The 14729-nt window shown below is 45.5% G+C and overlaps 1 protein-coding gene across 1 annotated transcript in view; it reads left to right on the forward strand.

Annotated features, from left to right (window-relative positions):
- The window catches only part of FUCA1 (alpha-L-fucosidase 1), a 22132-nt gene extending 17459 nt beyond the window's left edge, over positions 1-4673 (forward strand). The window contains exons 5-8 of the mRNA XM_077775770.1: positions 1060-1260; positions 2290-2480; positions 3600-3699; positions 3907-4673. Coding sequence (XP_077631896.1) covers positions 1060-1260; positions 2290-2480; positions 3600-3699; positions 3907-4047 — 633 coding nt within the window. The 3' untranslated portion in view covers positions 4048-4673. The remainder of the gene's footprint in view (positions 1-1059; positions 1261-2289; positions 2481-3599; positions 3700-3906) is intronic.
- Positions 4674-14729: the final 10056 nt, after the last annotated feature.

The following is a 14729-nucleotide window of genomic DNA, read 5'->3' on the forward strand; positions in this document are numbered from 1 at the left end:
AGCACCATGTCACTGCAGCTGCCCGTTTCTAGTTTGTATTTCAGCACACTTACAGAGTCACAGAAGCCTGAATCTTCCCCGCACAAAAACGTAATACTTCTACATATTCCGGATTTGTCGTGGATTTTAAAGAAAAACTCAAGCATAAGACCAGTTTATACTGAGCTCTCTTGGTAGATTCATTAACCTCTAAGGATCTTACTGCGTAACTGTTACTAAATTTAGAAAGTAAAAAAGGAAGAACCTATGTGACCGAGAGAAACGAAGAGTGGTTTTCTGGGATTTGCCCAACGTGGAGGGATTTAGTGGCCCGGCTTCACGGGCTTTCTGCAAGGGTGCTCAGGCTGGGCCGGCTCAGATGTGCATGCACCCTTGGGCGGGGCACTGCAGACCCTGTTCAGCTCACTCTTGTTCCACACTGTCTCATGCATTAGGAAGGAGGGTTATTTCGGAGCCATGCTTATCCTAGGAAAGTACTTTTAGGGGAACTTCCTCTTCCTTGCTGTTCCTTCTGTCCGCAGTTCCCACAGGGCTCCCCCCTGCGCTTCCCCCAGTCTTGTCCCAGAGCCCACCAGTTCAGTGCTGCCTTCTTTGTCACCCTGTCCGAAAGGGCAGCGCCCCTGCCTCTCCCTGCCGGCTCTTCCCCTTAGCACTTACCTGGCTTCACGTTTTTCAGATGTTACTTTACAGATGTCTGTTAATTGTCTCTCTCACAAAAGCGTCAGCTTTCTGAAGGCAGGGTTTTGGGTCTATTCATTGCTATATCCCCAGCCCCAAGAACAGTACTTAGCCAGGTAGGCACATAATAAATATTAGTTAAATTAGTTAAATCAACCCACTACATAGCAGTAGCACCACTCCAATTGTGGCAACCGAAACTGTCTCTAGATTTTGCAAAAGTCTCCAGAGCAGAATAGCCCCCGATCGGGAACCACTGTTCTAGGCCAAGTCAGTTCCTTCCGTCCAAGAACGTTCCTAATTTACCAAACTGCATTACGTAAGGAAGCTAAGTGGTTTCACCTCCGTGAGCCAGTGCTCTCTCTCTCTCTCCCCCTTTAGGACAAGGTAGTGGTAAATGACCGGTGGGGTCAGAACTGTTCCTGCCACCACGGAGGATACTACAACTGTCAAGATAAATTCAAGCCCCAGAGCTTGCCGGATCACAAGTGGGAAATGTGCAGCTCCGTGGACAGGAGCTCCTGGGGCTATCGTCGCAACATGGTGGTGTCTGAAGTTGCAACCGAGCGTGAGATCATTTCGGTAAGAGCACGTAGGAGCCAGGTGTCTGCTAACTACCCTCTCAAACGAGCCTTCTGGCTAAGAGTGGGGGGAGCACCCTGGATGGCAGTGCGGGTCGCTAGAACCCGCTGGGGTCGTTGAACACACCCTCGGAAACCTGTCCTCAGGAAGTCATTGTAACTACAGGAGAAGATGTTACGTACAGAGATGTTCTTCCCAGGATTCTTTGCAGTTGGACGCGTGGGTTGTTTTCATCTCTTGCAGCCATAAAGGGGTATTTAAGTAGATTTGGGGATTCTCCTTGACCATTATAATGTTTATGAATGTAATGCTGGGTCAGTGCCTAGGGATTGTGTGAAAAAATAAGTTATGAATTATCTCAACTATATAAACTATATTTCCGCTGCATAAGAAAAAAGACCAGAAGGGAGTGTCAAGTTGGTGGTATAGGGTCTTTGACATATCTAACAAATTCTCTTCTTTAAAATTTTATGAGTGTAGCCATAATTTTTCTGGGCCTCCTTGAAGGGCACCTGTTGGAGGTCATAGTAAACACACACACACACACACACGCACACACACACACACACCACTCCAGAGCCTTGAAGAATATATTTCTTTACAGCATGTTTTCCCAAAGAGGCAGCATATACATTTATGTAGCCCATTTCTTTTTTTTTTTTAATGTTTGTTTATTTGTGAGAGAGAGAGAAAGAGCATGAGTCGGGGAGGGTCAGAGAAAGAGGGAGATACAGAAGAATCCGAAGCAGGCTCCAGGCTCTGAGCTAGCTGTCAGCACAGAGCCCGACGCGGGGCTCGAACCCACGAACCGTGAGATCATGACCTGAGCCCAAGTCGGATGTTTAACCCACAGAGCCACCCACGCTACATAGCCCATTTCAAAAAATATATAGCATTTTCAAAAGGGTAAAGGATATTCACCAAAGGAGAGAATGTTAGATTCTTTTTCTTGTCTTAATGCCCATGTGCACTAAGCATCGCGCTGGGCTTGGCACTGGTAGCTAGGGTCTCCCTGTTTCTGCTCTCCAGGAACTGGTTCAGACAGTAAGCTTGGGAGGCAACTACCTTCTCAACATCGGGCCCACTAAAGACGGACTGATTGTTCCCATCTTCCAAGAAAGGCTTCTTGCTGTTGGGAAGTGGCTGAGCATCAATGGGGAGGCCATCTATTCCTCTAAGCCCTGGAGGGTGCAACTGGAGAAGAACACGACATCTGTGTGGTGAGTGTGTCCTCCGTGGCATGCGGGAATAGGACTGTGGCCTGTCCCGAACCGGCGTCTCCTTGGGTCCACAGTGTTACAAGCCAGGCTGGAAGCCGTCTTGATTGAGGATACCCCAGAACCATTCTTTTGCTATTAAGTTTGCACCCCAGTGTATATGTTTGACTAGTGAGGGGTGTGCTGGGCATGGTGAGAGAAAGAGGTACAAAGCATCTGTTAATACTTTGACCCTGTTATCCTATCTCCTAAAAATAGTAACAGCTAATGCTTACACAGCCCCTACAGTGTGTAAGGCTCCAATCCAAATTCTTCCCATTCACAGAGTCCCTTCAACAGCCCCACCCAGTGGATGCAGTTATTATCCTCCTGTTACAAGTGAGAAGGGGGCCCAGGGCAATTCTATACTTAACCTCGGATCACAAAGCGAACTAGTGGAGAAGTTGTGATTCAGACTTGGAATTTCAGATCTAGTTATGTGATCTTGGGCCTGTGTTTTTCAAGTGCAAAGTAGGGGGCGAAGATACTTAACTTCCTGGGGTTGCTGTGACGGTTACATGAGACACTTAGGCAAAGCGCCTGAGAGCGTGCCCAGCGTGTGTACACAGTGTTCAGTGAAAGGTACCGCAGGTGTCCTGCCACAGAGCATTGGTCTGTGGGTCAGGGAAACACACTCACCCTTCCGTTCTGAGTGAATTTCTACTTAGTGATTTTCATCCTCTTCTCTAAGCCCGGTGGCCTCTCAGAACAAATGCGTCTTTGTTGTGCATCTTGCCCTTGTTAGGCCCTCTGATGTTCTCCCATGGATTTGAGGTTGAAAAAAATTTTAAATAATAAGGGAGATGGACTCAAGGTGATATAAACTAGTATAAGCGTTAAAATGAGGAAAATTCCTAGCCCAGTAGAGTGGGAAAGTGGAAGGGATCACCAGAAGGAGCCTTACAAGGCTACTTTCTTTTCTTCCCACAGACCTGAACTGGTATCCGAGTTAGTAGCACTTCCAGCCGCAGTGACAGGCTCAGGGTCTTGGAATCAGTAGATCATAAAAGGGAGATGTGTAACGCTACATGTCAGGGTAACAGGCCAGGTATTTCTGACAATTATGTTTCCTTTTTCCCCCAGGTATACCTCAAGAGGAACAACTGTCTATGCCATTTTCCTGCACTGGCCAGAAAATGGAGTCTTAAGCCTCGTATCCCCCGTAACTACCTCGACTACACAGGTAAGGAGCCTCTCAGAGGAAACTTTTTTTTAAGGAATTGGAGGCCGTCTCTGTTTCTGCCCTTCTGCCCCGGCTTCCCCCCGTTCCCGTTCCCCCTCTAGCCCATCCGGCCTGCCCTGGCCCAGGGTGACTCTCTCCTGTCACGTCCAGCCGCAGTCCATACTCCGTGCACTGACGTGCATTCCATTCCCTATGACTTTTCTGCAGATAACGATGCTGGGGATCCAGAAAGATCTGAAATGGTCTACAAATCCAGAAGGCGGTCTGCTTATTTATCTGCCCAACGTACCACTCCTTACCCTCCCAATTGACTTCGGCTGGACCATAAAACTGACAGGAGTGGAGTGACCACAGGAGCCCAGGCAGAACTGTCTTCTCTTTGCTGCTTTGATCTTCCTCTTGTAGCACCATCGTTGTAATAAACTACTTCTCTACTCAGAGCTGGCTTTGCCAACACATTTTAATCAAAGGAACTGAGTGCCTGTACTGATGTCTCAGTGGATCAGAGATCTGAGACCCCTGGCTAGCAAATCCCTCTCTGATCAGCAGAAGGGACTAACCAGTTAAGCTCTGAGCCCATCCTTCTATTCCTAACTCGGGGAAATTCTCTACCCTGGAAACTTCCCTCCATTCTTCTTTTGAAACCTGTTTCCTTACTCAGTGACTTCAGATAAAAAATAAGCCCGTCAGTCACCCTGTTGCCTGTGGAAGGAGGTGAGAATGGTTTAGCGAGCTCAACCACATGCTGTCTTCTTAGCATCTTTTGTCACCCGCACCCCCTTGTAGAGGTGGAGAGCCTGGAAGGGAAGGAAGAGGCTTGCTAGGCTGCTGGTGGTCAGCCCTTTGGAAGTTTCCAAAGCAAACGAGGGGCTCAGAAGTCCAGTCTGTTTACAGTGATATTATGAAGGAAATGAATGTGATTCTGCCCTGCTTTTTAAAATATGATCAAATAAATAAATTTTTATGTCAAATCATTTTTACCACAAAGCATGTTGTAGTTTTCTTCTCCCAGTTTCTATATGACCTGCTTATAAAAAGCTTTATGTTTCTGTTAAAAAAAAAAAAAAAAGAGAGAGACTTGCCAGGTCTCCTTAATGCAGAACAGAGAACATAATTCGTTGGTTTTTCTGCTTCTCTAATACATTCTTCTGAGTTGGCTACCAGTTCAGCCCCTTTCATTATAGATCTAACCAGATTTTCTATTTCTTTTTTATTTGATAGATATATATAGAAATCTTAACCCAACGTTCAAGGAATGTTTGTTTTCTCAAGTACATGGAATATTTATAAACATAAATACCAAAAGAGTGCCATCATATAGACTATGTCTGCAATGTAATTGAAGGACCATAAAAAAATAACCTGGAGGGAGAAAGCCTATAGGTCTGGAAATTTTAAAACACACTTTAAAATAATTCATTGATCAAAGAAGGTACCATATAGAGAATTAGAAAATACTTAGAATAACATTGAGAGCCTTATGGACTGAACCTTGTGAGATGGAATGAAGTCTTTAGAGGGGATGCTGGGAAGATGGCAGAGAAGAGGCACCCGGAATCCATCTTCTGACCTGGACGGCCATTACACCGGCAGAATTTCATGCAACTTTTGTAGAACTCTGGAGTCTATCAAGGCTCCAACTTCCAGAGGAGGATTTGGGTGGTAAATTGCAGTTAGTGTTTAGCCTCCCCCATTGTTTCAAGCCCCTCCTCCTTGGGCTACACTGCCTTCCCCCTCCCCATTCAAATATTGCCCCTTTTGGGAGCCAGATATTAAAAACTAGGATATTAAAAAGCAACTGCATATATGGGGGAAATCAGAAAGTGACCATGCATCCCCAGGGAAAGACTCAGAAAAGACGTAAGGAGTCCTAAAGTTTATACCTCTGGCTTATCCTCAGCACAGAGACAGCCCACAACCATCAAAATACAAAAACAATAACAACCCCCCAACAAATCCTGGGTGGGGGAGGCTAGTAACTGATTTCCTGGGTTACCACAGTATTAGATAGTCCAATGTCCAGTTTTAAACAAATTGCTAGGCATACAAAGAAACGGAAATATGGCCCCTTCAGAAGAAAAAAGTGAATCAACAGAAACCTAAAAACAAGTCTTTGAAAAAGACCTAATGGCAGATAAACTAGACAGACCTTAAACAGCTGCCTTATAAGATGCTCAAAAAACTAAAAGGAAGCTGTGGGGGAAATTCGAGAAAACGGTGTATGAATCAAACAGATATGTCAATAGATAGCCTAAGAAACCACACACACAGACACACACACACACACACACACACAATTCTGGAGTTGAAAAGTACAATAACTAAAATGAGAAATTCATCAGAGGGATTCAAAGGCAGATTTGACTAGGCAAAGAAAAGATACTGCACTTGAAAATAGGACGATGGAAATTATTGAGTTTGAGGAACCAAAAGAACAAAGATTGAAGAAAAGACCATATGTTAGAGCAAAGATAAATAGAGAACTAAAAAATATTAGGGAAGATAAATGAAACAGTTGGTTTCTGAGGGCGCCTGGGTGGCTCAGTCAGTTGAGCATCCAACTCTTTATTTCACCTCAGGTCATGATCTCAGGGTCATGAGACTGAGCCCTGGGTCAGACTTGGCACTGCGCGTGGAGCCTGCTTAAGATTCTCTCTGCCCGTCTCCCTTACTTGCATGTAATTGCTCTCTCTCTCAAAAAAAAAATTTTTTTTAAAGTTCATTTCTCAAAAAGATCCACAAAATTACAAACCTGTAGCTATGATGGACTAAGGAAAAAAGATTCAAATTGCTAAAATGAACACGAAAATGGGGACATTAGCATTAATTCTATAGAGACAAAAAGGACTGTGAGAGAGAACTAATGAGCAGTTGTACTCCAACCAACTGGATAACCTAGATGACGTGGGAAACTTCCTAAAAACACAAAACCTACCAAGACTAAATCACAAAGAAACAGGAAACCCGAGCAGACTTATAACTGGTAAGGAGATTGAATCAGTAATTTTTAAATTTCCTGTCAAAAGCCCTGGAGCCAACAGCTTCTTGACAAATTCTACCATTTAAAGAAGAACTAACTTTTCCAAAATATTAAAGAGGAGAGAAAACTTGCTAACTTACTCTATAAGACCAGCATTAACTTCATACCATACCCAGGCAAAGACACTACCAGAAGACTACAGACCAATATCCCTTGTGATCAGTGATGCAAAACTCTTCAACAAAGTACTAGCAAACCAAAATCAGCAAAATATTCAAAGTATTACACACCATCACCAAGTGGAACTTATTCATGAAATGCAAGGGTGATTCAAGATACAGAGATGAATCATTATAATACACCACATTAACAAAACGAAGGGGAAAAACCCATGATCACCTCAATCGATGAAAGAAAGCATTTGACAAAATTCAACACCTTTTTGTGAAAAAAAATACACTCAATTAACTAGGACTAAAGGAAAAGTACCTCAGCATAATAAAAGCCATATAAAAAACCTATAGCAAACATCATACCCAATGGTGTAAGACTGAAAACTTTTCCTCTAAGACCAGGAACAAGACATGAATTCCTGCTTTTACCACTTCTATTCGGAAGTTGTAGCCAGAGCAGCTAGTCAAGAAAAGGAAATAAAAGGTAACCAAGTTAAAAAAGAATAAGTAAAATAATCTCTGTTTGCAGATGATATAATCTGATACGTAGAAAACCGTAAAGATAACACACACACACACACACACACACACACACACACGTCTTAGTTACTAAGTAACCAAACAGCATGGTACTGGCATAAAGCAGACATAAAGTAAATAAATGGAATAGAATAGAGACCCAAAATAAATCCTTGCAAATGTGATCAAATTACTTTTGAAAAAGGTGTCAAGACATTCACTCGGGGGAAAGCAATTTTTTCAATAAATGGTGCTGGGAAAACTAGATATCAATATGCAAAGGAATTAAGTTAGACCCTTCTATGATATCATACAAAAATTAACTCCAAATGGACCAAAGACCTACACGTTAAGACCCCAAAACAGTAAAACTCTTGGAAGACAACATAGGACAGGAGTTCATGATACTGGATTGGATTTGGTAGCTATACCAAACGCAAAGAAAACAAAAAGAAAAATAGATACATGGACTTAATGAAAATTTTAAACGTATGCATCAAAAGACACTATCAACAGAATTTACAGAACAAACTTCATTAAAAAAAAAAAGAAAAACCTGAGAATGGGAGAAAATATTTGCAAATACTATATCTTATAATGGAATTCAAATCCAGAATATAAAGTAGTAGACTCCTAAAACTCAACTAACAAAGGACACTCCAGTTTAAAAATGGAAAAGGACTTCAATATGTATTTCTCCAAAGGAAATAAACAAACGGCCAGTAAGACATAAAAAGATGATCAGAATCACTAATTGCTAGGGAAATGGAAATCAAAACCCCGAGACACCACTTCACAACCATTATGATGGCTTTATCAAAAAACAAAGAGACAAACCAGAAAATAAGTGTTGGCAAGGATGAGGAGAAATTGGAACCCTTGTGCATTGCTGGTGGGAACGTAGAATGGTGTGGCTGTTATGGAAAACAATGTAGCACTTCTTGAAACAATTAGATATAGAATTACGGTATGGTCCAGCAATTCCACCTTGGGGTATATACTCCAAAGAACTGAAAGCAAAGTCTCAGAAAGAATATTTGTACACCCATGATTAGAGCAGCATTGATCACAATCATTAAAACATGGAAGTAACCCAGTCAGTTGACAGATGAATGGATAAGCAAACTGAAATATACATGCATATATGTTTGCCTTTTTATTTATTTCACCTCTGTATTGCACAGTTTGCTTAATCACATGTATGTTACTCAATGTCAAAAAGGAAGGAAATTCTGCAATATGATACAACATGGATAACACTTGAGAACACTAAATAAAATCCACCAGTCACAAACAGATTCCACTTCTATGAGGTACTTAGCATAGTCCAAATCATAGAGACTTAAATAGAATGGTGGGTCCTGGATATAGAATTTCAGTTTTACAAGATGAAATCAGTTATGGTGATGGATGGCAGTGATGGTTATACATTATGAATGTATTTAATACCACTGAACTGTACACGCAAAAATGATTAAGATGACAAATTGTATGTTATACCTATTTTACCACAATAAAAAAAATTGGAAAAATAGACTTAAAGGAAATATACAGCCTTAAATATTTATATTCAGAAAAATGAAAGCCTGACGTTTAATAAGTTATTGAATGTCATTGTAAAAAAATCAGGAAGAGGCCCCTGGGTGGCTCAGTCAGTTAAGCGTCCGACTTTGGCTCAGGTCATGATCTCATGGTTCGTGGGTTTGAGCCCCGCGTCGGGCTCTGTGCTGACAGCTTAGAGCCTGGAGCCTGTTTCAGATTCTGTGTCTCCCTCTCTCTCTGACCCTCCCCTGCTCACATCTGTCTCTCTTTCTCTCTCTCTCAAAAGTAAATAAAACATTAAAACATTTTTTAAAGTAAAAATCAGGAAGCAGGGCTGGGGGTAGAACCAGAGCACCAATCCAAAGAAAATAATATTTAAATGATGAAATAAAAAGCAGAAACTCAAGAAGCAGAATACCATAATGATCAACAGGGCTGGTAGTTTATTCTTTGAAATACTAATAAAATAAACGAACAAAAGAAAAGGTACAAATAAACAATTTTAGGAATGAAAAAGAACACACTACACAGCAAGATTAAAAAGAGAACAGGGGCACCTGGCTCAGTTGTTAAGTGTACAACTCTTGACTTCAGCTCCAGTCATGATCTCAGGGTGAGTTTGAGCCTGAAGCCAGGCTCCTCGCTGACAGCGTGGAGCCTGCTTGAGATTCTCTCTCTCTCCTCTCTCTCAAAAATAAAAAAATAATAATTTTTTTAAAGAGAATAATGTAGACGATTTTGTACCAATAAAATTTGAAACAAAATAAAAACATTTCTAGAAAATAACACTAACCCAAATGACTTAAGGAGAAATAGAAAACTTGAAAGTCCTCTAACATTTAAAGAAATCCAATCAGTAGTACACAATCCTCCCATAAAGAAAACACCAGACCCAGGTGGCTTTACAGTTGAGTCGCACAAAACTTCCAAAGAGATTGGAAGTCTTACCACTTTTCAGACGATGGGAAAAGGGAACACACCTCATCTCATTTAGTATACTACCATAATTTTGACACTATATTCAGAGAAAAATAGTAAAATAATAGGATAGCTCTATCCACTCATAGACAAAGATCCAAAAAAATTCTTTAAAAAAAATTTTTTTACGTTTTTATTTATTTTTGAGACAGAAAGAAAGCATGAGCTAGGGAGAGGCAGAGAGAGAGAGGGAGACAGGAAATGAACCAGGCTGTGCACTGACAGAGCTGTGAGATCATGACCTGAGCAGAAGTCAGATTATAAATCGACTGAGCCACCCAGATGTCCTCCAAAAATTCTTTAAAAATTTTTTTTTAAGTTTATTTATTTTAAGAGAGAGGGAGAGAGCATGTGGGGGAGGGGAGAGGTAGAGAGAGAGGGAGAGAGAGAATCCCAAGCAGGTTCTGCCTTGTCATTCCGGAACCTGACTTGGGGCTTGTTCACATGAACCCTGAGATCATGACCTGAGCTGAAATCAAGAGTCAGCCACTCAGCTGACTGAGCCACTCAGGCACCTCCAAAGATGCAAAAAAAAAAAATTCTAAGCAAAATATCACAAACTGAATCCAGATAACAGTCATAAAAGTATAACAACACTTGCTGAAATTGGTTATATAGCAGGATTTTAAGGTTGCCTTTAATATCAGGGGGAAAAAACGCCAGTGAATTCAACACAATAAAGGAGTAAAGCTAGATGATCTCAATAGTTTCAGAAATATCTTTGTGGGGTTTTGGGGGGGTTTTTTGTAATTTTTTTGCGTAGGCTCTACACCCAACATTGAGCTTGAACTCATGACCCTGGGATCAAGCATTAGATGCTCTACCAACTGAGCCAGCCAGGTGCCCCTGATACATCACATTTGTAATTCAGAATAACAACAACAAGCCTGCATGAAAAGCGGGGCCAGAAGTGGGTATACGCTAACAGTTTACAGCAAACATTATACCTAAAAGCAGGATGTTGAGAAGCAGCCTTTAGGAGCAGGAGTGAGCTGAGGGACCCAGTGTCACTGTGCTAAGCGCTATTTGGAAGATCCTAACCCATGCAGTAAAACAGGTAAAAGAAACAAGGGACATCAGAATTCGCAAGGATGAGATCAACCTGTCACTGTTCTCAGGTGATGTGATTGTCCACATCCAAAACCGCAAAGAATATACAAATGAATTATTAGAATTAACGAGATATGTTAGCAGGTTGCCAGATCAGTAGATAAAAATCAATTGTATTTCTACAGTCCGGAAACTAGAAAACAACGAAAAACTTCCATCTTCTGTAACAATAAAAGATAAAAGGCCTAAAACAAAATGAGCAAAAGCTGTGCCAGCGACTCAGCAGTCACCACTCCCATGGCCCTAACTGCCCATCCCACCGGAAGGAGATGCAGCAGACAACGTGGCCTGCACTGAAGGCCTCCCAGATGGGTTAGGGGCTTTCGTACCTGAGCCTCCCTGATGGCAGGAAAGGTCCCCAGTATATCTTGCTGGTTGAATCCACCTAGAGACCCAGCTCCTGGCAAAATCTTGGCCCCAGGTGTGTCCTCAGCTCTTCAGGCTTTCAGAAGATGCCGAACTGGAGTGCTTCCAGATATTGTCAAGGAGAAGAGCCCGGAAGTGGCCTGTGGCCCTGGCATGCGTTGTGTAGCTGCCGTGAGAGCTGGGGACAGCTGGAGCCTTCCAGACAGCGGACAGTTGGTGTTGAAGATGCTTTAGGGCATCCTGGAGAAACTTTTCTGGGCTGAACTGTCAATTAGCTTCAAAGACAACCTGTGTACAATCTGCCATTGACACAGCAGACCTAGGAGAGGGCTTGGGGTGCTCTCCTGAGACCAGCGAGGGTGATTCAGTGGGAGAAGCTGTCCCCTGGGTTTGAGAGCTCATGGGGCCGTGCAGCTAGATTGCAAAATTACTGAGAAAGAGAAGATGCAAAAAAAAAAAATAAGGAAAGAAAGAGAAAGAGAGAGAAAGAAAGAACGAAAGAAAGAGAAGACTAAGTGTGTTTTTGTTCCTGTAGCTCTCTGGCAATAACATCCAGCTGGGGACGTCCAGGGATTATTCCCGAATGTGCTTGCTCACAGCCCTTTGCTCCTTCAGACTCAGGGAGCCCAGCCGTGGCTTTAAGCCCTTAACTGCATGCATTTGAATCCCCAAGTCCCTCTCCTTTGGTCTGCAGAGTGGGAAGGCATCACTGTCAATGGCTGCTGTGTATTTCACAGTCTACGTGAAAGTTCAAGGATGCGCGACAGGGTTTAACTGTCCAGGTTCTCAACATTCAGGCTTATCCCCTTTGTAAAACGGTGTCAGTGATGTCTGGGGACTTGAAAACAGGGCCGGTCGTGGGGAAAGATTCTGGAAATACCAAGTAGAGGGTGCAGCAAGGCCAGCTACACCGTCCCGCACGCTTAATCCTTCCGGTGCTGCCTCGCAGGGGCCCAGGGCACAGAGTTCTGGAGCCAAAGGCCCCCCTCCTGGGTTGCTCCCCATCTTCAGGGGTGTTCAGATCCTGGGAAAACAATGACAGTCAAGGCGATGTGCACCAGAGGGCTTCGGGAACCATGCTAGAGCTTCTGGGAGGAGGTGGCTTTCAGGGTGGAATTCCAGGTCAAAAGACCAGCAGTGTGACACCTTGGGGGCTGGGCCTGGGGACAGTCCGCTGAGGCTGGAGAAGGGATCCCAGGGCAGCTGGGGACCTCACAGGTTCCCCCAGCTCATGTCCTCCAGTGAATCTCCTGTAGTGGAAGCTACTTGCATCCTAAGCATGTGCTCTCTCGTTGCAGGTCTGAAGGGGAGAGCTCCCGGAGTGTCGGGTACGTGTGTCAGCGGCCTCTGTTTGTGCGTCTGGGTCCTGGGAGCAGGTGGCTTCGGTGAAACCATGTGCTTTGATGTCTCTGTGATGAGGTCGCCCCGGGTCGGAGGCCTGCTGCCTGCCACTCCAGGCCCTGGCCTGCCACCTGAGGACCGTGGCCCTGCGGTGAGCTGGCTTGGTGTCCTGGGGCGGGAGCACCGGCTTACTGTGCAGGCTCACTCGGTCCTGGAGTGACCTTCGTGGGGGTCACCGGCTTGGTGGTGGTTCCATCCCCTCAAGGGTAGCAGCGGTGTCCCGTTTACCTCAGCTGTGACATATCTAGGACCAGAAGCATCTCAGCTCAGACAGTCCCTGGGGCCAGACTGGGCCAGATGGGGCACATCTCTGGGCTGCTGGGTGGAGGAGCGGGCTCCCAGCAGCCCTGATGGATGCGGTGTGTCTCCATGGCCCATGGAGCGCACGATGCCTATATTTGAGACCCTGCCTCTCCCACCCCCACCAGTGGCAGGTGGAGGGTCGGCATGGAGTGGGGTCACAGCTGGGGGTGCTGACTGGATCAAGGAGAGGGGCTCCAAGGAACCAGAACCCCAGGGTGCTCCTGCCTCAGCCCAGGGCCTGGGGCCAGGCAGGTGTCAAGGCTTGAGTTGGGGGACCAAGATAGACATGAGGGATAGGAGACACGGGCTGGGGATGACGGTGAGGGAGTAGAGGAGGAGCGTGGAGGTGGTTTAAGGGCCACGGGGACGCCCAGGCCCATTAGCAGCAGATTTCCGATGTCTGAAATCGCTCCATGACCAGGCTGGGGACACAAGTTGAGCATCCTGGGCCTGGAGCTGGGAGTTTAGCACTTGTGGATGGGGGCGGGGGGTCTGCTAGGCACCTACGGCCAGAGAGGTGTGGATGGATGGCAGGGAGGCTGCATCATGGGGAGGCTGCCGGAATCAGCGTGGCGAAGCCCTATTGTGTACCTGTGCACTTGGCTTGGGCTTAGCCCGGGAGAGATGCGTGGTGGTCCGAAGCCAGGGAGGCAGAAGAGGGGGTAGTGGGGGGCTGGGCCTAAAGACCCTGAGTCAGGCAGGGTCCCAGCAGGAAGCAGAGGCACGCTCAGGGTGAGGGGATGGAACAGTGTCCTACCGCAGCTACGGATGGGTGAGGGCCAGGTGGCCCCCAGGCCTGACGGGGCAGAGGAGATGCGCTGAGAGATGGAGAATGGCCCAGGCCAGGAGCTGCAGGAGGAGCCAAGGCCCCTCAAAATCTGTGCAGCTGTGAGGGCAAAGGGAGGGTGCCCTCCATGGGCTGATGGGGAAAGGCCCCAGGTGCGCTCAGGTGTGTCCTGAGCAAAGCAAGGTGCAGGAGAGCGCCTATCTCACTTTCCATTTGGGGTAAGCAGAGTTACATAGGAGAACGTCATTTCTTGCTTATTGTGTTTGCATAAATAAGCAATGGCAGGAGACTCGAGCAGGTATCCACATGATCCCTTTGGAGGTGGGGAGCAGGGCAGGCAGAGAAGAGTGGCTGTGAGCCTCCTCAGAACGTGCACTGTGCCGTCGCCTGAGCTTGGAACCATGCGAATGTATTTCCCTCTCCAGAAGTCCTGTTAAAAGTGAAGAACTCTCTGAGGAGAGGGAGGGTTGCTGATAGGTAGTGAACATCCCGTTCCCTGGGGTATGCACAGACATTGGAAGGGGATTCACGTGGGGAATAGCCCCAGGATCTGAGTCCTCCTTGCTGTCTGATACACTCCCCCAGAAGGTGTCCTGGCTGATGCCCGGGGGAGGGGCCCTTCCCCGAGATCTCCTGGGACCAGTGGGCTTTCACCTGTAGGTGTGGGGAGATGTGTGTAGGGTGGCTGTTTGGCCCTGAAGAGAGCTGGAGGGCCTGGCCCAGCCCCACTCACCCCTGCCTCATGGTTCCCTGTGGTGGGCTGTCAGGAACCTGATTTTGCAGGCCAGGTGAAGCAGGAGAGTGATTCTTGGCTCCGGGGAAGAGTGGGAAAGACATTTCAGGGCTGGGGGGGCGGGGGGGGGGGGGGGGG

Source organism: Crocuta crocuta, unplaced genomic scaffold (genome assembly GCF_008692635.1).
Source record: "Crocuta crocuta isolate KB4526 unplaced genomic scaffold, BGI_CrCroc_1.0 scaffold127, whole genome shotgun sequence".
NCBI classification, from domain to species: Eukaryota; Metazoa; Chordata; class Mammalia; order Carnivora; family Hyaenidae; genus Crocuta; species Crocuta crocuta.